Here is a 21993-nt window from a genome sequence, read left to right on the forward strand (position 1 = left end):
AGCAGGCCCATCCACTGGTGCCTACTGACCTCGGCAGGCTGGCTCTGTCTCATTCCACTGGGGGTCGTGGGGGTCAACACACTCGATGATGATGGAGCCCTGCTCCAGGGTGTAGCCAGGGTCGCAGCTGAACTCCACAGTCGTACCCACAGGGTAGGTGGGTGCGCTGCTGCTGAAGTTGCCGTATTTGACAAAGGGCTCATAGCAATGGCCCTGCTGGAAGGCTGTAAACCACAGGGCCCAGCCTAGCTCAGCCTTGATTGGTATTAAACACAGTGGGCAAGAATCCCCCTACTTCCCTCCCCAGAGCCTTTCTTTTCCTGGGTACAAATGACAAATATATGTCCTGGGGTTGGAGCAGAAAGGTGATGGAGGAGGAACAGCCAAGAGCATCCATCCCTATTATGCTCAGGAGGCCATCTTGATCACCATGCTGTTCCCAGTGCCTGGTTTTGTGCTTAGTACACAGAAGGTACTCCATACATGTTTTTTGAATGAATTAATCAATGCATACATGCATAAATGGTTCTAGAATGTCTCCTACAGCAATTCTTTCTTAAGGGTTGAGGCCTTTTTTGCTTTTCAGAATCTGGAGAATTTATTCCCTTGGACCACAGGGACTGGGTCCAGGCAGAGGTTTCCTGCAAAGCTGGGGTAGGGATCCTGGACCCAAAGAGAGGGGCAGGGAAAGGGGGCCTAAGTACCGAGTGAGCAGGGGCTGACTTGGAAGGAGTGACAGCATGGAGGCAGAGAGGGGTAGGGTGTGGGAGAAAGACCCTAGGCCCAAGCCCATTCCCCTGGACCCCCCACCCCCAGTGAGGCCCCAGCAGGCTCACCCTCATAGCGCAGGGCCATGCCTGCAGCTGCCCCGCTGCTGTCAGTACTGAGCTCGACAAAGAAGTGTTTGCCAGAGCTGAGCAGGCCCTCAATGGGCAGGTATTCCACCTCATAGGAATCATACACCGGTGGGGCCTCCACGTTGTCCCCATTGCGAATGATGAGCCTGAACCAGGAGAGTGGCAGCTATGTAGGCTGGTGGCTGACCCAGAGGGGGTGTGGCCCCAGGCTTGGGTAGCGTCCCTCCAGTAGGGTATTACCAGGCCAGGCACTCCCATTCCACTAGGACAGCCCCTCACCTGTCATCATCCTCTGCCAGGGAAACCTTCTCAAAGTGCAAGTGTAGCCGCTGGCCCTCAGGAGCTTCAAGCAGCCAGTGACAGGTGAGGTTGTTGCTGTAGTTGCCCGGGAAGCCTGGAGAGACGATGCGGCCGGTGGTAGCGTTGCGGATCACTCCGCCGCAGGCAGCTGTAAGACCAGGACAGGAGGTAGCCTAGGCCCCTGCCTGAACCCAGGCAGCCTAACATGCCTTCCTCCCTTTCCCAGCTCTGCTTCCTCTGCTTGGAGCAGCGGGGACCTTGCCTCCCTGCCATCTTTGCTCTCATGGTCCTGAAGGTAACCTTTTAGCCCTGTGAACTTGCATCTCCAGGCATCTTGAGCTCCAGAATCCTGCCGCCTAACCTTTCACACCCTTGGGGCTCACCAGGGCATCTCTCTTGACTGTGGGTAGATGTGTCACTGCCTGCTTGTGTGCCCAGGTAAGTCACTTTCCCTCTCTGCTGACTTCTCTAGAAGGCCGACTCTTCCCCAGGTGGACTTTATTAAAGCCCTTACTGTGGGCTTCAACCTTCTTGGAGTTAAAGCTGAAAATAGCATTCAAGCCCTTTATGAATCCAACTCTCTCTAGACTCTGCTTCAGTCCCCTCTCCCTGCATACCCTCTCCTTCAGGCACACTTCACTGTGTCCTCACTATCTCATGCTATTTCATGCCTCCACACTTCTGCATATGCTGTTCCAGGAATCCACCCCACTTTCCCAAACTAATATTTCTGAAATCCTTTCATCCTGTCTCCTTGGGAAGCCTTGCTTGTCTCCTCCCTCATCTTGGAGTAGCTTTCTGTCCCTGAGGCCCCTCCACCACTCTGCCTTTACTCCTATTGTAGCATCCTCTGCACTGAGCTGCTTGCTGGCCTCCCCGCTAGATCCTTGAGGGCTGAGAATGCGTCTGTGTTATTCATCTCTGGTTGTGCCTGGCACCCAAGAAGAATTTATAGAATGAAATAAGATTCATCGCTGGATTCAACGGTGGCTGAAGCCTGTAATCCCAGCACTTTGGGAAGCCGAGGCAAGTGGATCACCTGAGGTCAAGAGTTCGAGATCAGACTGGCCAACATGGTGAAACCCCATCTCTACTAAAAATACAAAAAAATTAGCTGGGTGTGGTGGCATACACTTGTAACCCCAGCTACTCTGGAGAGTGAGACAGGAGAATCACTTGAACCCGGGAGGCAGAGGTTGCAGTGAGCGGAGATCGTGCCACTGCACTCCAGCCTGGGTGGCAAAGGGAGACTCCATCTAAAAAAAAAAAAAAAATTCAAAAGCCTAAGCCCATACCCACTAAAAAGAAAAGCCCAAGTTGCCTTTCATACTGCAAATGAAATACTGCGTCTTCCTTTCTCCAACAAGCCCCCTTTCATTGGTGGCAATCCCAGACCTGATCACTCAGGACCAGACCCGGGAGTTCCCTTTCCCTTTCCCCAGTTCCCATCAGTTTCTGGAACTTCCCTCCTCTTCTTTCCCCAACTCACAATGTAAGTTCAAACTGTCTTGCCTGGCTGGCCTCCCAGCCATCTCCTGAGGCATTCTAAGCCCCTCCCTTCTCTCATAAGCTTCAACAGCTCCTCAGCCTGTATCTTGCCCCGACACTCAAGGCCCTCCCATTGCCCTTGCCACATTGTCTCAGACTTCAGCCAAACCTGGCTGTCTTCTGTGTCCCTAAACACCCTCACCTTCCTGCCTCTATGTCCCTGCCCACGTTGTTCCCTCCATCTAAATGTCAAACCTGCAGTGCCACCTCCCCTAGGAAGCCTCTTAAATGTCCAGCTAAGAATGATTGTGCCCTGGCCTCCCAGGTCACTTTATGTCTTTTCATTGGTGCTTTTTACTTCTTGCCCTGGAAATTGGTGACCTCTCTGCTTTCTCCTTTCCCCCTTTCCTGGAAATGTGGGTTCTTTGAGGGCATAATCCCTGTTTAATTCAGCTCTGTATACCTGTGGTGCTTTCATCTAGTAGATGCTCAGTAAGTGCAGGTTGGATGAATGCCACTGAGGTGCGCGGCCATTTTCTGGCTTCCTTATGAAGAGCAAATTAAAGTGGCAGACAGCAATAGAGAGCAGGGGGGAGCCCCCACCTCACTTCTCTGCTCGGCACTGAGCCCTTTCGCCTGGGGACACTCACCGATGCAGACTGGCTCCTTTGAATCCCAGAAGGGCTGGGTGGCATTGAGACAGGTGAGATGCCTGGCGCCCTTCAGCTGGTAGCCAGTGGCACAATGGAAGCGGGCACTACCCCCTGGGTGGAGGCTGGTGACAGTCACATCTCCATAAGCTGGACGATGGGGAAAGTGGCAGCTCAGGAGATAGGCTGCAAACAGAGAACGGGCAACACTGTACATGTGCAGGGTGGGGGCGGGAGCTAAGCCATTGGTGGGGGAAGGTCTGCCTCAGTCTGCCTGGAGGTGTCATTTGGGGCCAGAGGAAGCACTAGGAGTTCCAAAACGACTCCAATCTCCTTCCTAGAAGGTGTCAATGATATTTCCGGCAGCCTGGGCTGGTTAGTGGAGCAGACACAGAGCTGGAAATTAGAAGGGTTGGGTTCTGGCTCAAACTTTGTGACACTTTAGGCAGGTTATTTAATCTTTTTGTGTGTGTTTCCTCATTTGTTAAATGAGGTTTAAAATCCCAGCCCACCCACAGGGTTACTGTGAGAATAAATGGGATAGTATTTTATCTAGCTTGGTATCCCTGGTACCCAGCTGATAATATATCTTCAATATATGCTTATTGAATGACTCTAGACATGAAAGCACTAGAAATAGTGAAAAACCTATACTGATGTAAAGTGTTGATACTGTTTTTCCTTTAGGGAATAAATATGAATTGCAGCAGCAAAGACTGAAGTCAGACAGTAAAGGCTTTCCCAGTATTCACTGAGAAATGCTAAAAAGCTTGATGCCAATGGCTGTGGACTTCTTTTAAAACAGAATGGCGGCCGGGTCGGTGTCTCATGCCTGTAATCTCAGTACTTTGGGAGGCTGAGGCAGGTGAATCACCTGAGGACGGGAGTTCGAGACCAGCCTGACCAACATGGATAAACCCCGTCTCTACTGAAAATGCAAAATTAGCAGGACATGCTGGCACATGCCTGTAATCCCAGCTACTTGAGAGGCTGAGGCAGGAGAATCGCTTGAACCCGGAGGTGGAGGTTGTGGTGAGCCGAGATTGTGCCATTACATTCCAGCCTGGGCAACGAGAGCAAAACTCCATCTCAAAACAAACAAACAGCCGGGAGCGGTGGCTCAAGCCTGTAATCCCAGCACTTTGGGAGGCCGAGGCGGGCGAATCACCTGAGGTCAGGAGTTCGAGACCAGCCTGGCCAACATGAAGAAATCCCATCTGTACTAAAAATACAAAAATTAGCCGGGCGTGATGGCAGGCGTCTGTAATCCCAGCTACACGGGAGGCTGAGGCAGGAGAATCGCTTGAACCCTGCAGGCAGAGGTTGCAGTGAGCTGTGGTCATGACATTGCGCTCCAGCCCGGGGGACAAGGGTGAGACTTTGTCTCAAAAAAACAAACTTACAAACAAACAAAATCCAGAATGGTGGTAGGCTGGGGCAAGGTGGGAGGGTTGCTTAAGGCCAGGAGTTTGAGACCAGCCTGGGCAATATAGTGAGGTATCCCCATCTCTATAAAAATTTAAAAAAAAATAGCCAGGCATGGTGATGTGTACCTGTAGTCTTAGCTACTCAGGAGGCTGAAGTGGGATCGCTTGAGCCTAGGAGTTTAAGGCTGCAGTGAACTATGATTGCACCACTGAGCTCCAGCCTAGGTGACAGAGTGCATCCCTGTTTCAAAAAAACAACATCAAACAAGAAAAAGATGGGGACGACGGCAGGGAGGCAGTGCACTGCCTTCATGGAAGTTGCAGGAAGAACAAGTTGCCCTGGGAAACCTGGTCGCTTTGGAATTGTCATACCAAATTTGACCAAATGGTGGCAGCAAATCCTACAAAACTACCTGGCATATCCAGATCCTGGGGTCAAGCTGGGGTGGTAGCTAAAAGGCTCAACCGCATGCAGTGGCTCACTCCTGTAATCCCAGCACTTTGGGAGGCTGAGGCGGACGGATGGCCCGAGGTCAGGAGTTCAAGACCAGCGTGGCCAACATGGCAAAACCCCATCTCTACTAAAAAAAAAAAACAAAAATATTAGCTGGGCACGGTGGCAGACGCCTCGGGAGGCTGAGGCAGGAGAATCACTTGCACCTGGGAGGCGGAGGTTGCAGTGAGTCGATATCGTGCCACTGTACTCCAGCCTGGGCGACAGAGTGAGACTCCATGTCTCAAAAAATAAATAAAATAAAATAAAATAAAATAAAAGTGAAGATCCGGCCAGGCGCAGTGGCTCACGCCTGTAATCCCAACAGTTTGGGAGGCTGAGGTATGTAGATCACAAAGTCAGGAGTTCAAGACCAGCCTGGCCAACATGGTAAAACCCCATCTCTACTGAAAATACAAAAAAAATTGATCTGGGCGTGGTGGCACCCGCCTGTAGTCCCAGTTACTTGGGAGGCTGAGGCAGGAGAATTGCTTGAACCCAGGAGGCAGAGGTTGCAGTGAGTGGAGATTGTGCTACTGCACTCCAGCCTGGGTGACAGAGCGAGACTCTTTCTCAAAAAAAAGTGAAGATCCTGGCTTGCCTCTGAGAGGTGAGAGCAGAGGCCTGGAGGGGTCAAGGAGAGGCAAGAGGCTTGTGCTACAGAGCCTGATAACCCCTGGGGTGGTCAGAAAAGTGAGGATTGTCTAGACTGAAGAACTTGGGTCTTGGGGTGGGGGCAGCCCCACTGATAGTATCAGGTAAATGGGAGGAGAGGTCCATGCAAGGTGTCTGTTCCTGGGTGCCTTTGTGTGAATAGAAAAATGGGCCCTCTTTCCTCCCCCCATTAAAAAGAAAAAGAAAAAGGGGCTGTCTCTGTGCAGACCAGGGTCCATAAATTTGAGTTTTATGACTTTCACCTGTCCTGTTACTATATCTGTGAAAGTGGGAGGAGAATTCGTCCTCTTCTGTCTCTCATGGGGCTCTGGAAAGAATGGTCAGTAAGTGGCTAGTTGTGCTTGGCAGGCAGTACAGGGCAGTGCTCAGCAGGTGGACTGTGGGTCAGACTGCCTGGGTTTGAATGCAGGCTTCTTCCCTACGTGCTGTGCCACCGCGGACAAGTTACCTAAATTCTCTCTGCCTCAGTTGCCTCATTTATCCACCCATTTTCAGTATTACATCCAAGGTTGTGGAGGTTAAGTGAGAAGACATATGTGCAGTTCCTGAACAAATGCCTAAGACATCAGCCTGCTGTTATTGTTTGTAATCTTGATTAATAATAGCACCTCACATCTGCATGTACCTTCCAGATTCTAAAATGCCTCCACACTCTTCTTTCTTGATGTCTACAATATGCTTGGGAGGAAGGCAGGCAAGGTAGGGGCTATTAGCCCATTTTCAGATGAGAACAGGTTCAGAGAGACCCTGTGCCCTCATCACATAGCAAGGAAGCGCTAGACCAGGAACTTGAAGCTCCTGGGCTCTGGAGCCTTCTTGCTTTCCACCACCACCCCACCTGCATCCCCATTTGAAGTAGAAACTTGGGTTCAGGAGTCAGAGAAATCTGAGAGTAACAGACAAGCCTGCTCTGGGTGGTTGTCCAGGGCAGCCACTCACAGTGACCTGGGGAGAGATCCCAGGCCAGGATGGGATGGGGAAAGGGGTGGGGGGCACCACGCCCAGAGTGGCGGAGGTTAAGAGGTTAACTGATGCCTAGTGGGGTCTAGACCAGGCCAGATTCAGGCCCAGCATTTCCCCCTACATCTTCCCCTTTGAGTTCTTATCACAACTCTAGTAAGGGAGGGCCCTCATTTCACAGATGAGGAAACTGGCCTGGAATAGGGTGAGGGTAGGAGGCTGGGGGCAGACAATGAAGACCCCAGACTCCATAGTAGTTAAAGTACCACTTCCCAGGATGAGCTTCCTCCTGTTGCCATGACAACCGTTCCCGGGGAGCCTGCACCACTGCAATCTGTTGAGTTATTTTATCACTGGAGTCTGTTTCTGGAGCCAAGTCCAGTGCCAGGAATGCTGGGGATGGAGGAGGGGAATGTCTGTCAGGGCCGTCTGCCTCCCCACCCTGCCTGAGGCTGTAGGAAGGGAGTTGGAACTTGGTCCTGCGATGAGGCCCTTGTGAGGGCTCATCCTTGGGACCTCCAACATCAGCTTGGACAGCTCCAGCACAGGTGTGGGTACTAGGCCCCTCACCCCCTCTTCTGGCACCCTCTTTCTCTAGCCCACAGAGATTGGCATGTGAGCACATGCTTCTCCTGTTCCCATCTCTGGGATCAGGGCTAATTACAGCCTATAATTAGGGGAATTACACTCATTAAGGCAAGAGCTGATCATTGACAAAAACTGGGCTGACGAGGGAGGGCTTCTGGGAGCTGAGAAGGAGGCAGGACCAGGCCAGCTCTCCCAGTCCTTCCTTGGAGGTTGCTCCCCCTTGCTGGGCCTCCAGCTCACTGCCATTCAGCCACCTTTGTCTGGCCCGACAGAGAGGAGGTCCAGAGTTTTGTGCAAAGGAATTTGCAGCAAGAGAGAAGGTTACCATGGCGTGAAATTATGCCTGCTGCCAGGGAGGATTGATGAGCCATTAGGGAGGCTAGCTGGGCCGCCTAGACGTTTCACCCTTGCCTCAGCTGGCCCCTTGCCTCTGCCAAGCCCCTCTGCAGCCCCATCCACTTCCAGGCTCCCTGCTGCTATGCCAGACTGCTCCCTTAGTTTGGGTGGAGGGCTGAAGGTGGGGTGAGTGCTCCTTAGGTGGGGTTCCAAACAGCCCCATCTCCAGAGTGCTGGCTCTTCTGCCCAGCTGTGGTCCCCTGCAGGGCCACAGAAGTGGTCCATGACAATGCAAGACAATCCCGTGATTGTTCACACCAATTATTTCCCTATTAGTTCTCCCTAGTCTCAACTAGTTAACCCATGCAAAGGATCAAGCTGACTTTGTGCTCAGAGAGGGGGATGGGTAGGAGGGACACAACTGAGAGAGCTTCGAAGTCCTGAGCCCCTTTTCCTCCCTTTCCCATCCTGCCAGTCATGTAATACTGGTTTCCTTAATGGAGCATGTGCTAAGCACTTGACGTGTACCATTTTGCTTAATCCTAACCATGACTTTGTGGGGTAGGTGTTTTGGTTTCATATTACAGCAGAAGGGTCAGAGAGGTCAAATGACCTGTCCAAGGTCAATAGCCAGTGAGGAGATTCAAACACAGATCTGCCCATTGCCTGAGTCTGTGATTTTTTTCATCGCATCATGCTGCTCCCTTATTTCCAGAGGTGTTCTGAGCTGATTGGGGCATGGGCCAGGTCAAGGTGGGTGAGGCAGTTCAGGAAGGGCAGTCTGGCAGCTAAGACCTCCAGATGGTCATTGTCAAATCCCTTTGACCTTCACCCTCTTGCATAGGGGAAGGGCTTCTATTGTTATTGCCTGTTTAAGTGTCTGCCTCCTCCTGAGAAAGAACTCCTTGAGGACAAGGACGTTTTGGTGCATCCTGACATTGCCAGTGTCCAGCACAAGCCTGGCAAAGAGCAGGTGCCTAGGAAAAGTTTGCTGAATGGATGAATGAGGGACAATGGGCACACCTGGAGGCTGCCTGATCCTGAGTCAAGACCAGCTCTCTGCAGGGTGGTGGGTGGAAGAGAGAAGATCCTGGAGGTTTCAGATGTGCGATACTTACCTCCAATTGTCCAGAGCTTCACTGGACACTTGTGCTATGTGTCACTAGCCCCTCCCTGCTTCTTCCCTCTAGGATGTAATTGCACAGAGACCCGTCTCTCCCGCAAGGAGGGCAGTGAGTCTGGGCTGGTTCCGCCTTCAGCTACCCAGGCCTTACCTTGGTAATGGAAATGGAAGGTGCCAGGGCCAGCCGGTGGTGGGAGGCTCTGGAACCTCAGGGCCGCTTGGTGGGTGGGGCTGCGGATGACTTGACCCCGTAGCAAGAAAGACTGGTTGGCCAGGGGCAGTGGGTCAGGCCCCCCCAGGCCCTCCACGGTCACTGTCTCCCCTTCCCGGAGGCTGATATTCTGGACCTGCCGGTGGAGTAGAGAGAGGAAAGCAAAGCAGTCAGGCTTCTTCCTGCTGCCTGAATCCTGCAGGCCCCGGACAGATCAATCCTCAATGCCCCTTGAGCATCGGAGCCCCCAGCCCCTGAGCCGGGCGCTTCAGCAGTGTAGGAGGAGCTCATCACAGTGTGAGACAGGACCAAAAGTTCAGAGACATTAATTATCCAAGGTCCCATAGAGATTCTTAGAAGAACTGGGATTTGTAAACACATCTTTCTGTCTCCACAGATTTTCAGATACACCAGCTGCTTCCTGTCCTTCCCCTCCCTGGGCTCTGTTTTCTCATCTGTAAAGTAGGGATGGGGGAGGTGTGTTGAACCAGATGGAGTCCGATGCCCTGGTCAGCAGTATGAGGTCTTAAGTGTCGGATCCACGTGCCCAGCTTCCCCTGGACATCCCTGTTGGATGCCTCACACCCAGCCTGCCTCATGCTAGGTGACTGTCTTCCCCCAGCCAGCAGTTCACCTGGGAATGATCTTGCTAGCTCCCTCCGTGTCCAAATCAGAAAATGGTATCTTGCCTCCTCCCTCATACCCAATCAGTCATTCAGTCCTGTCAACTGGATCTCAAATCTATTCATTACTCTTCATCCCCACTGCCACTTCCCCAGCTCATCGCCATTACTGCGCACTACATCACTGCAGCAGCCTCCTGGCCAGCCTTCCTGCCTGTAGGGCTTAATCCACTCCTCCCTCTACAGCAGTATTTTCTGAACACAGCCAGTTAACAGTCTTAGATCTGTTGCTGATCATGGTGCTTCCTTGTCTAAGTCCTCCAGTGGCTCCCTATTGAGTCCATGAAGCCCATAATATGTAGTCCAAACTCCTTGCTTAGCCCTCAAGGCCCTGCCCAACTTGGCCCCTGCTGACTGTCAGCCGGGCCTTACACCACGCCCCTCCACATGTCAGTCGTGATTCTCTGTCTCTTTTATCTGAGCCTCTTTCTCCGATCCTTTCCCCTGGCTGTCACAGGCTCCTCTGCTACCATGCTGATCTTCAGGCCCTCAGTCCCTTGAGCATCTTTCTGGGCTCCATGCCTCCATTCAGGCAAACAAGGATTGGACAAGGACAGACTCTGCCCAAAGGGAAATTAGCAGCATGGCTTGATAGAAGGAACACTGGATTGATTGGGAGCCCAGAGATGTGGGACCTCATCCTAACCATGTGATCTTGGACAAAAAAGCTGCTATTTGAACTTCAGTTTCCTCATTTTATAAAACGAACTAGTGGAGTTCTCTGCTACTTAAAACGTGGTTCCTGGACCAGCAGCATCAGCCTCACCTGGGAACTTGTAAGAAATGCAGAATCTTGGCTGGGCGCTGTGGCCCCGCCTGTAATCCCAGCACTTTGGGAGGGCGAGGCGGGCAGCTCACCTGAGGTTGGGATTTCAAGACCAGCCTGACCAACGTGGAGAAACCCTATCTCTACTAAAAATATAAAAATTAGCCGGGCGTGGTGGCGCATGCCTGTAATCCCAGCTACTCGAGCAGCTGAGGCAGAATTGCTTGAACCTGGGAGGCGGAGGTTGTAGTGAGCTGAGATCACGCCATTGCACTCCAGCCTGGATAACAAAAGCGAAATTCCATTTCCAAAAAAGAAAAAGAAAAAGAAAAAGTAATGCAGAATCTCAGACTCCACCTCAGACCCACTAAAGCATGCTCTGCATTTTAACAGGATCCTCGGGCAACTCAAAAGCACTGATCTACATGGGCTCAAGTTTTCTACCATGTTGCTCTGAAGCAGGGTCTTCAAGGGTTCACCACCTGGTTAAGTGGCATCAGTGAGTCACCAAATCCTTCCCAATCTTATTTCCCAAATACTCCAATGGGTTCCTCTTCTCTATCCTTTTGTTAATGTCCTGGCCCTAATTACCTCCTGCCCATTATTTTTCACTTGAGAATGGCTTTCTGTCTGTCTCACACTTCCCATCCCCAACTCATCTCCTGCTGATTTCAGATTGCCCAGAGGACACGGTCCAAACTGCCCAGCTCACATTTGGTGCCAGTGTCTCTGCAGCCCTCATTAATGTGCACTGCAGCCACAGACCACCCCTCACTTCCGCACCCTGGGCATCCACATATGGGACTCTGTGGGGGGCAGTGCCTTCCCTTCTTCCTCTCCTGATGAAGCTGGTCATCTTTTCAGATCTCAGGGCCACATCCTCTGCCTCCCAGCCTAGGCCAGGCAGTCCTTCTGTTTCAGACTCTCCCCACTGGCCCCTGCCCATCTTGCTGTTAAAGCCCAGGGTGGCATGTTGGGTCACAATGCCCTCTTCGCTGGCCAGTCTCAACAAAGATGTGTGGAGAGAGTAAATGTGTGGGCTGCTGGAGGAACATTCCCCATCAGATACCTGTGAGCTGAGAAGCATAGAGGATGCTGAGCCCAGCCAGGTCCAAGGAGATGGCTGCTGCGAGGCTCAGGGCCCCTCAGACTGGGTGCTGAGAAGAGATGTGCCCTGGGGACTTCAGAAGGGGCAGCTGGGCAGGGAGAGGTCCCTACCCCTGCCTGAGAGGAAAGACCTGGTGGGTCTTTGGGCTGAAGAGAAGGCTCAAGGCAGGGTGCTGGAGGCCGAGGCATCTCCTCTCTGTGAGAAACTCCCCACCCAGGCACGTTTGGGCGGAGGCTGCCTGACCATCTGCTGGGGACATTCCTCAGGGAATTCCTGCAGCAGGCGGAGGCTGGATGAGGTCCCTTCAAACTTGGAGATTCTGTGATTCTAGAGTTGGGAAAACAAGACTCACACACGTGGAATCTGTAATTATCGAGAGATGCCAGGCAGCATATAATTCCGCCTTAAGTGGCACCGAATGCAGGCAGCAGGAATCCTCGGGGGGAAGAGCGAAGGGCTTAGAGGCTCAGGGAAAGCGCCTGAAGCAGGTGGGTCTCAGAGCGCCTTGAAGAGAGGAGCACTGGGAGAAGGAGGAAGGGAGGATGCTCACTACAGGGAAATTACCACGAAAGCAAAGGCAGAGAAGTATTACTAGAAATTAATTTGGATTTTCTTCCTAGTTCCCCGTATACCTCTGGCTTGACCTCTAGCTTCTTGCTCCTCATCTTGCTGCTTTGGGGGACCAGAGAGAAGCTGTAGTGACAGAGTAACAACAATTGCCATCATAGAGTGTGTCAAACCTTGTAGTAGGTGCTTTTTGTCCTCACCACAGTTCTATAAGATAGGTGGTAAAATACCCACAAGTAAACAGAAGCACAGAGAGGCTAAGGAACTTGCAAAAGATCACATAGGGGTTAAGCAGTCTTGCCTTGCTGAGACAAGGCAGCTCTCTATCCTCCCAACTTCATGGGGGCATCTTCTGTAGAAATAGACATCTAGACATCTTTTTTTTTTTTTTTTTTTTTTTTTTGAGATGGAGGCTCGCTCTGTCGCCCAGGCTGGAGTGCAGTGGCCGGATCTCAGCTCACTGCAAGCTCCACCTCCCGGGTTTACGCCATTCTCCTGCCTCAGCCTCCTAAGTAGCTGGGACTACAAGCGCCCGCCACCTCACCCGGCTAGTTTTTTGTATTCTTTAGTAGAGACGGGCTTTCACCGTGTTAGCCAGGATGGTCTCGATCTCCTGACCTCGTGATCCGCCCATCTCGGCCTCCCAAAGTGCTGGGATTACAGGCTTGAGCCACTGTGCCCGGCCTGACATCTAGACGTCTTTATTCCCAAGCTCCAGCCCCGCCAGGTTTAGCAAGGAGATGGGTCTTGGCTTGGCCTGGCTTTTTTAAGATGTTGGGATTTGAGTTCCCACCAGCCACCCTTGCTCCTAGCAGTCTGTAAAGCTGGGAAGACTGAGACTGAGACCTCTGGCCCCTTCTGGTCTGGGGGAGGCATGGCCCTTTCAAGCTGGCCTGGCTCCCAGCCCAGCTTGGTGGTGAGGGTTGGGATGAGAGTGTGGAATGAAGTGGCTCCTATCCAGAAGGCTCCCTGTTCTCAGTCAGAGGCTGTCTGTGCAGCTCTGGTCCCCTGGGTTTCAAGCACCCTCTTGCGGGTCTGCTGCAGTGGCTGGAATGTAATTTGTCACTTGTTTGAGGGCCAGGCTGACAGGGGCCAGACAGGGCTGGGTGTCAGACAGGAGGGGTGATGAAGTCTTGATGCAATTTGCAGGCATCCGTAGAGCTTGGGAGACAGATTGAAATGTCAGCTGTGTTCATGAGGGCTGTCTTCCATATCCATAGCCAGTGATAGGAGGGGACCTGGGGGCCAGGCAGGGGGAAGACAGAAGCAGGGGGAGCTGAGGACAATTCCTACAGGACCCTGGGCTGTCTAACACTGCCCTGCTTCCAGCAGACCATGGGGTCAGCTCAAGGAAGAAATATAGCCACTTTGAGAGGCTGGCCCTTTCCAGGATGGGAGGTGGGAAGGATTCAGGTTGTCTTCTGCCAACCCCTAGATCAACAGCCTCATCTGGCCTGTCTGTCCCCATAGAAGCTGTCAGTCAGGCCTCCAGCACGTGCCCTAATGGCGTAACCCACAGGTGAGATGGCGCTACGGTTTTTGTACACATTTGCACCAGTACAACCCAGCATAGGCAGATGAGCTCTAAGATGACTCTTGTGTGCGATCCCCACCCCCAGATGCTGGCTACAGGTCTCCTAGTCTCTCTTGGTCACCATCACCTGTGTGTACTCGGACACAGACCCACTTACAAGCACACAGCCCCTCAAACGTGTCCTAGTATGTGCAGGCCCTCACACACCTGTGCTCCCTCCCAGCAACCATAGGATGATCACAATTTTCCCATAAGAACCTTCGCAGTTTTCACATCCATTATGTCTTCAGCTCTCACAAAGCCTCAATAAGGAAGACAGGGCAGGCTGTTTTCCTGCACTTTATAGATAAGGGAACCTTGAAATCAGAGAATTTGAGAGATCCTCTTTGGTCACACCGCGAGTCCAAGACAAAGCCAGGACTCTAGGCCAGGACTCCTGATTCCTGGTCCAGTGCCCTGTCTTGTGTGCTTGGCAATCCCAGGCCCTCCCCAGAACTGGGAGAATTCCAAGTGGGTGTCCCCCAGAATCAGGCAGGGCTGACTTGGAAAGGGCATCTGGGGCAGATCCTGACAGGTGCCCGTCTCCACCTAGGCCTCCCACTTTGAATTCGCCTTGTGCCACAGACAGGCCTATCTCCTGGGTCAAGGGAAGAACAAGGGCTTCTGAGTCTTGGATTGAATCCTGGCTCCATCAATGACCAGTTGAGGGGCCTTAGGCAAGTCATATGACCTCTCCGAGCCCCAGTTTTGCCTGTGAAATGGGGATAGTTTACCTCCTTCATGGGTTTGTAAGGATTTGGTTAGATCCTGCCAGGAAGGGTTTTAGCATAGAGGGGCACGGTGGTAGTAGTCATCTTCCCATTTAATGGGGAGATGTGGGCCACACCCTGGTAAAACCTTGGCATTTGCAGCAGAAATGATAGCTGGCTATGAACTTACTTTACCCTCAGGTCTGCCAGGGCTCTGCCTGGGAGGCACTGTACCTTGGAGCCACCCTTTCCCTGTCCCAGGCTCTGCAGCTGCCAGGAAGCAAGCAGCAGAGCCAAGAACCTGAGGTGCCCCTGCTCAGTCAGGCCTATGAGGGAGCTTGCTGACCCCAGAGAAGGAGCTACACTCAAAGGAACTGGCTAGGAGGAGCCAGGTGCATCATCTGATTCAATCTCCTTTTGTAGAGAGGTAAACTGAGGCCCAGAGAAGGCCAGGGATTTAGCTCACAGAGAGGTGGGCCGCAGAGCCAACACTGAAACCCCAGTCTTTTTTTTTTTTTTTTTTTTTTTTGAGACGGAGTCTCGCTCTGTCGCCCAGGCTGGAGTGCAGTGGCCAGATTTCAGCTCACTGCAAGCTCCGCCTCCCGGGTTCCCGCCATTCTCCTGCCTCAGCCTCCCGAGTAGCTGGGACCACAGGCGCCGCCACCTCGCCCGGCTAATTTTTTGTGTTTTTAGTAGAGACGGGGTTTCGCTGTGTTAGCCAGGATGGTCTCGATCTCCTGACCTTGTGATCCGCCCATCTCGGCCTCCCAAAGTGCTGGGATTACAGGCTTGAGCCAACGTGCCCGGCCTGAAACCCCAGTCTTACAAGACAGAGTCTGTGCCCTTCTGAATTGGCATTTATCCAGAAAACCTTATGGTGTAATGTCTGTTTTAGGGATGAGAAGAGTGGCCAAAATCCATGGGGCTAGACCTGCCTGCACCCTGTCATCCCTCTTGGATGAGCCTGCCTAGAGCCAGGAAATACAAAGTTGCCCAGAAATTTCACCCAACTGACCCCCTACCCGATGCCCACATCAGGCCTGGTCCTGACCTGGCTTAGAAGGGCAGAGTATTCTGCTATCAAACTATCAGTTGGCCTGGCATGGGTGAGCTGTGTGCCAACAGAGCCACCTGGGGCATGAGGGCAGGGACTGTGGGCAGCTGTGCCCAGGCTCCAGATGGTACAGAAAGCAGCCAAGCCAAGATGGAGGCTGGCAGTGGGAAGGCTCTTGGAATGCGAAGTGTAGACAGAGGCAGGCGCCAGGCCCGGAAAGGCCTGGACCCCTCAGGGGGACACTGACTGCCTGGGGAGGGGCTGGGACCCACATGGGCCATGAGGCTCATGCCCACCCATCCTGAAGGAGCTTCTCTGGACCTCTCAAGAAAGAGCCTAGCCCAGTGCCTGATCCCCAGATGAAGCAGGCAAGCCTCCTTGGATCACAGAGGGCCTGACCTGGCCTCCTCCCTATGGACAGACCTTCGGCCTTAGAGGGCATCAATAACTGCAGCACCATCAGAGGAGGTAGGAGGCAGGAGATGAAGCAGGTTATGAGAGGCTGTGGTCCAAGCCATAGAGAGTAGGGCTTTTAGGGATTCTGGTACCCCGAGGCTGGTCCTCCAAAAAAAAAAGGGAATTGAGAAGGTCTTGCTCAAGGCCCCAGACTTTAGGCAAGGGCTGTGGTCTCATGCTAGGGGCCCAGTATGGTGTCTGGCGGCTTTGCTCAGGGGTGTGATTTGTGGGTCCCCAAGACAGTCCTCTCCTCCATGGCTCCTGTCACTCTCCTTGCCCAGACTTTGTCCCATCTACCTGCCCTCAGTGATCCCAGTGAATTCATAGCATGGCGGGTAGGGAATTCTCCATGATGGAGGGAAGCCACAGGCAGTCCCTTCTCCCCAAGCCTGAGAAGCCATGGGGAGCTCTGTAGGCCTTCCAGCTGCCCACCCATCCCACCCCCAGTGTCCAGCATGGCCTGACCCAACTGTCAGCCTGGGCAGAAGGACGCTGCTCTTGGGCTGAGCCTCTGGCAGGAGTGTGATCCGGAAGCCCTTACGCTTACCCTCTGCCCCTACACAACAAAGCCACCTTTCCAAAACAGCCAGGGCAGCCTTCAAGAGCCAGGCCTGCTGCACCTGCTGCTGCCCAGGCCAGATTTGGCTGCTGGCTTCTCATCCTACAGGTCTCAGGCCAGGTGTCATCACCTCCAGGAAGTCTTCTCTGACCCCCAGGCTGGTGGAGTGTGCCCGTCCTGTGCTTCCCATCCCCATTCCCGCCAGCATGGGCATTCCATGGTCATTGTTCTTTCTTCCCTACTAATCGTGAAGGTCTGTGTCCCCAGTGCCCAGCGCAGAGCGTGGCACGGAGCAAATTCTCAATGTATACTTGTAGAGCAAATCCACTCAACAAAACTCATTAGTTAGTGATTAACTGACCGACTTTTGGCAAATCCCTTTTCTTGCCTGGGCCTCAGTTTTTCCAACTCTCCAGTGGGTATTGGTGTGTAGTGTAGAAATTCTTCAGGTCCCAAGTGGCCTGGGTGGGGGTAGAGGTTGCCAGAACTAGCCCTGGAAGAAGAACCTTAAATCCTGCTTAGTTCTGGCTGATTCTGTCTCTTGCTCCTTCCCCAAATTGGGTGCTGACCCAGCTCTGGCCACCCTGTGCCCGCCTCCCCTCCATGGCTTCAGACTATCTCAGGCCATCTGGGCCGACAGTGTCCCCAAGGACCTTGCCTCCATGGTACCGAGGTGGAGGGTGGGGCCAGCATCTGCCACATTTCCTGACAACAATCCAGGGCTGTGGCAGGTCTTCGTCTCAAGGTTGCCTGGTAACGGCTTTTGCATTCTGATAAAAGAAAAAAAATGTGGCAGCACCAGACAACAGACACAGGGTTTGTGTGAGGGGGTGGGCATCCAGTGTGGGGCTTGTGCCTGGGCCAGAGCGGGGGGCAGGCAGAGCCAGCATCTTGCCCCATTGTGGAGAGTACCAGGGCTGGGTTCAGCCTTGTCCAGTGGGCTTCAGTAGGGGTGGTAGTCCTTGAGGGGCAGATAGAGCCTCCCAGGCCTTCAGGGTGGCACTCAGCCTGGCACCTGCCCCCTCCACCCCCTTTCCCACACCTGCAGCTGGTGCCTTCCACCCAGTGAGCCACAGCCGGTGCCACCTCTCATTAGGTGATGATTTTACATTAATTACCTTAATTAAGCAGTGCTGAGTGCTAATGGCTTGAGAGGGGGGGTGGCTGTTCCTAATTACCCTCCCAGTCAGCCCAGAGTGAGGGGCACAGGGCTTGGCAGAGTAGGAGGAAATGGTTGTAGGAAGAAGGGGAGGGGCCCAACAGGGGTAGGAGAGGGTCCCCCTGACAGGGTCTGATTCAGAGACCTGGACCTGACATCCCGAGAGGGGAGGACTGGAGGCACTGCCCCAGGACAAGTCTAGACGGCTCCAGGCCCCAATCCAGGGACATGCAGGAATTGGAATGGGTGGGAAGCAGAACAGAAGGCAGGGAGCAGGGAGCAGGACACACTTCTTAGCGCCCTGCCAGATTCCCTCAACCGGGCTAAATGCCTTTCTTGCCCACCCCTGGTCAGTCTCCAAGATTCAAGTCAAATGTCACCACATCCCTTCCTTCCTCGTTCCTTTGTCCAGTCATTCAGTCAGTGCATGGAGTGCCCACTGTGGGCTCTTCACTACAAGGCACCCCTCAAGGAGCTCACAGTAGCTGGGGAGGTGGATGGCTGTAAATAGATGGATGGAAGGCAGACTGCTGCTAAGAACTAAGATGGGGGATGCCCCAGGCTTTGGGGATCTGAGGGAATTCCCAGAGAGGGTGATGCCAGGGTCGAGTCCTAAGGGAGGGCATCGTGGGATGACTCTTCCAGGCAGAGGGACCAGCATGTGCAGTTGGGACTTGGGAAAGAAGGTTTGCCCCATTCAGTTAGCTGCAAGCTATTTAGTGCAAAGTAGGGGTAAAGAACAAGGGAAGGAGTGGCTAGGGGTGGACCGAGATTTAGGCATCCTTAGAGAGGTGTAGGGGCAGGATTGATTTGAGAAAAATGACTGCAGTGGAGGTGGAGATGGGTAGAGTAGGGAGCAAGTGTGGGCGGGGGGACCAGTGAGGCAGCTACTGCATCATCAAGGGAGGGATGGTGAGGACTAAACCACGTGTGGTTGCAGGGACGGAGGGAGAGAAGCAGACAGATTTAGAGGGGAGTGTCATGGTGACAGAATTTTGGGATGAACTGATGGGACTGGGGGAAGAGGGACAGGGAAGGGCCAAGGTGACCCCATGTTGCATATCCAGGGACACCATCCACATTGCACTGTGGTGGTTCTGCTCCAGGTTTCTGACCTGGACAGGAGTGGCTCTGGGGGAACAAAAGGAAGATTTGGGTTTGTGGAGGTTGAGAAGCCTGTGGGACATCTGTGAGGACCTGCAGCCTCAGGCCTTGGGATTAAGAGAAAGTCTTAATTCTAATAGAGGGATGAGATAGCCCAGGGAGGCTGGGGACAGGAGGCTGGGCTATAGATCTGACTTTCTTATCAGCTGATCACCTCTCTAATGGTGTGGTCAGGTCTGTCTTCCCCCACCTCTGCATCCCAGAAGCCAGCACAGGACCTGACCCAGAGGAACTGCTCAGAGAGCATTTGCTAAATGAATGAATGAATGAGGCTCCATGACTCTCTCAGGCCCAATGCGGCAGCCCTGTGTTCTCTGCTTAGCCCATAGATTCAGATGTAGGGTTTATACTCACCCAATCCCCTGCCCATCCAAGGCTAGAGCCCCCTCCCACAGCCCCTCTAGGCCTAGGCCATTGCCAAGCACACGGGACAGAATCCAACCATGTTTTAGGCCCATCTCCCAGCCCTGGCCTTAGGCAGCCCCCGACAATTGATGCTCCTAAGCATCCCCACATCCTCTCATAGCATGTGCCTCTCTGAAGAAAGAGAATACAACAGGCCCAGCTTTGCCCTTGCCAGATCCAGATCACTCACCTTGATTTCCACACCATAGCCAGGGTAGACAGAGATGTAGAAGAAGCAGTCCAGGCCAACATCAGGGGGTGAGCTGAGGTCTGTAGGGGAGTCCAGAGAGCCCTCTGGGCCTGAGAAATTCCAGCTACAGGGGCCTGGGAGGCAGGAGGAGACACAAAGCTAGTGCCATCTCTTGTGAAGTGGTCCAACTAAGGTTGAACCGTGTGTGTGTGTGTGTGTGTGTGTGTGTGTGAAGTGAACACCACCTCTTGTGATGTCTAGTCTCCTGTTGAAGGAAGGGGAACACCTTTTATTGGGCACCTACCATGTGCAATCTTATCTCAGTTCTCACAGTGACTCAGTGAGGTTTGTTTTTGTTTTCTTTTTTTTTTTTTTTTGAGAGGGAGTTTCATTCTTGTTGCCCAGACTGGAGTGTAATGGCATGATCTCAGCTCACTGCAACCTTTGCCTCCTGGGCTCAAGCTATTCTCCTGCTCAGGTTCCCGAGTAGCTAGGATTACAGGCATACGCCACCAGGCCTGGCTAATTTTTTGTATTTTTTTTTTTTTTTTTTTTTTTTGAGACAGAGTCTCGCTCTGTCGCCCAGGCTGGAGTGCAGTGACGCAATCTCGGCTCACTGCAAGCTCCGCCTTCTGGGTTCACACCATTCTCCTGCCTCAGCCTCCCGAAAGCTGGGACTACAGGCGCCTGCCACCACACCCTGCTAATTTTTTGTATTTTTTAGTAAAGACAGGGTTTCACTGTGTTAGCCAGGATGGTCTCGATCTCCTGACTTCATGATCCACCCACCTCAGCCTCCTGAAGCGCTGGGATTACAGGCGTGAGCCACCGTGCCTGGCCGAGGTTTGTTTTCTTATTGCCATTTTACAGATGAGGCTCAGAGATGAGATGTTAAATAGAATTCCTAGGGTCATGTTATAGGTGGAAGAATCAAGATTTTTTCTTTTTTGAGACAGAGTCTTGCACTGTTGCCCAGGCTGGAATGCAATGGTGCAATCTCGGCTCACTGCAACATCTGCCTCCCAGGTTTGAGTGATTCTCCTGCCTCAGTCTCCCGAGTAGCTGGGATTACAGGTGCTTGCCACTGTGCCCGGCTAATTTTTGTATTTTTAGTAAAGATGGGATTTTGCCATGTTGGCCAGGATGGTCTTGAACTCCAGACCTCAGATGATTCACTGACCTTAGCCCCCCAAAGTGCTGGGATTACAAGCATGAGCCACTGCACCTGGCCAAAGAAACAGGATTTGAGCTCAGGACTATCTGGGTCCAAACCACATGCCTCCTGTAGGCTGGCCCTTGGTGCCAAAGGACAGGGTAGGCTGGCACAGTGTCAGAGACAGGCTTTTAGGGGCCCCGCAGCCTCCCTCATCCCCATTTCCACATCTGCAAGCCAGCAGGGAGCTGACCTGGTGTCTGGACTGTGGTGATGGTGGTGGTGATGATGGTGGTGGTGGTGGTGGTGGTGGTGGTCTCCTCATCGTCTCCTGAAGCTGTGGAGGAGGCGATGGTCCCCTGGATCCCAATCCCTGCGCCCTGGGACACAACCTCTGGAACCCATGGCCTTCCCATGTCTCCAGGACCCTCTTGGGTTGGTGTCCAGGCTCTGCTAGGGGGTGTAGTGCTGGGTCTCTCCCCTGGGCCTAGGGTGGGCACTGCCATGCTGGGCCCTGGAGGTAGGGGAGCTGTGATTCGAAGCACAGGGGGCTCTGACTCCAGACTCCAGGGCCCCTCCTTGGACTGGGGCTGGGTGGGTACCGCAGCCGTGGCTGGAGTGGGGCTGGTAAAGACAGGGCGGCTGTCCTGGTTGGCTAGGCGGGGAAGGGGACTCGGGGTGAAGGGTGTAGGTGGGTCAGGCTGGAAGGGCAGCGCTGGTCTCAGCTCCTCATCTCCCTTCTCCAGCCCCTCTTGTAGGAATTCCTCAAGCAGCGGGTGGTGGTTGAGCAGCTTCAAGGTGGGGGCTGTGGTGACAAAGTGGACGCCTCGTTCTGGCTGCTCAGGTGTGGGGGCTGCTGTCAGCTCGCCATCTGTCTCCTCGATGCCTGGGGCTTGTCCTTTCCCCATGGTTGGGGCCTCTGAAGAGAGTCCTGGAATAATAAGGGATGGTCAGAGGTTCTCCCCCTGCTCCAGAGAGCAGCATCACGCCCAGCTCGAGTAGTTGTGGGGGGGCAGCTCTCTTTGGACAGAGAGCCCTGAGGAGCGTGCTCACTGCTGAGAATCACGGAACTACAGAACTGATGAGCTGGAAGTGAGGCGCTATTACATACTTCAAGGGTGGCACGTGTTTTTTTTTTTTGTTTTGTTTTGTTATTTTTTTTTTTGTTTTGGTTTTTTTTTTTTGTTTTTTTTGTTTTTTTTTTTGGTGTTTTTTGCATTGTTTGTTCTTGTTTTTTTTTTTGTGTGTTTTTGTTTGGTTTTTTTTTGTTTTTTTTGTTTTTTGGTTTGTTTTTTTTGTTTTTTTTTTTTTGGCGCACACAACTTTTTTTTTTTTTTT

General features: G+C 52.9%; 1 protein-coding gene across 3 annotated transcripts in view; it reads right to left on the reverse strand.

The window, feature by feature from the left end:
- Positions 1 to 21993, reverse strand: part of SEZ6 (seizure related 6 homolog) — a 50715-nt gene that overhangs the window by 3990 nt on the left and 24732 nt on the right. For 2 of the 3 annotated variants that reach the window (XM_050763313.1, XM_050763312.1), the window contains exons 2-8: positions 20909 to 21586; positions 19503 to 19636; positions 9049 to 9244; positions 3296 to 3481; positions 1137 to 1305; positions 837 to 1003; positions 30 to 224 (exon numbers count right to left, since the gene is read on the reverse strand). In XM_050763313.1, coding sequence (XP_050619270.1) covers positions 30 to 224; positions 837 to 1003; positions 1137 to 1305; positions 3296 to 3481; positions 9049 to 9244; positions 19503 to 19636; positions 20909 to 21586 — 1725 coding nt within the window. Of the gene's footprint in view, positions 1 to 29; positions 225 to 836; positions 1004 to 1136; positions 1306 to 3295; positions 3482 to 9048; positions 9245 to 19502; positions 19655 to 20908; positions 21587 to 21993 lie in introns of those variants that run through there. The other variant, XM_050763314.1, reaches the window with a different exon arrangement.

This window comes from Macaca thibetana, chromosome 16 (genome assembly GCF_024542745.1).
Source record: "Macaca thibetana thibetana isolate TM-01 chromosome 16, ASM2454274v1, whole genome shotgun sequence".
Classification (NCBI taxonomy): Eukaryota; Metazoa; Chordata; class Mammalia; order Primates; family Cercopithecidae; genus Macaca; species Macaca thibetana.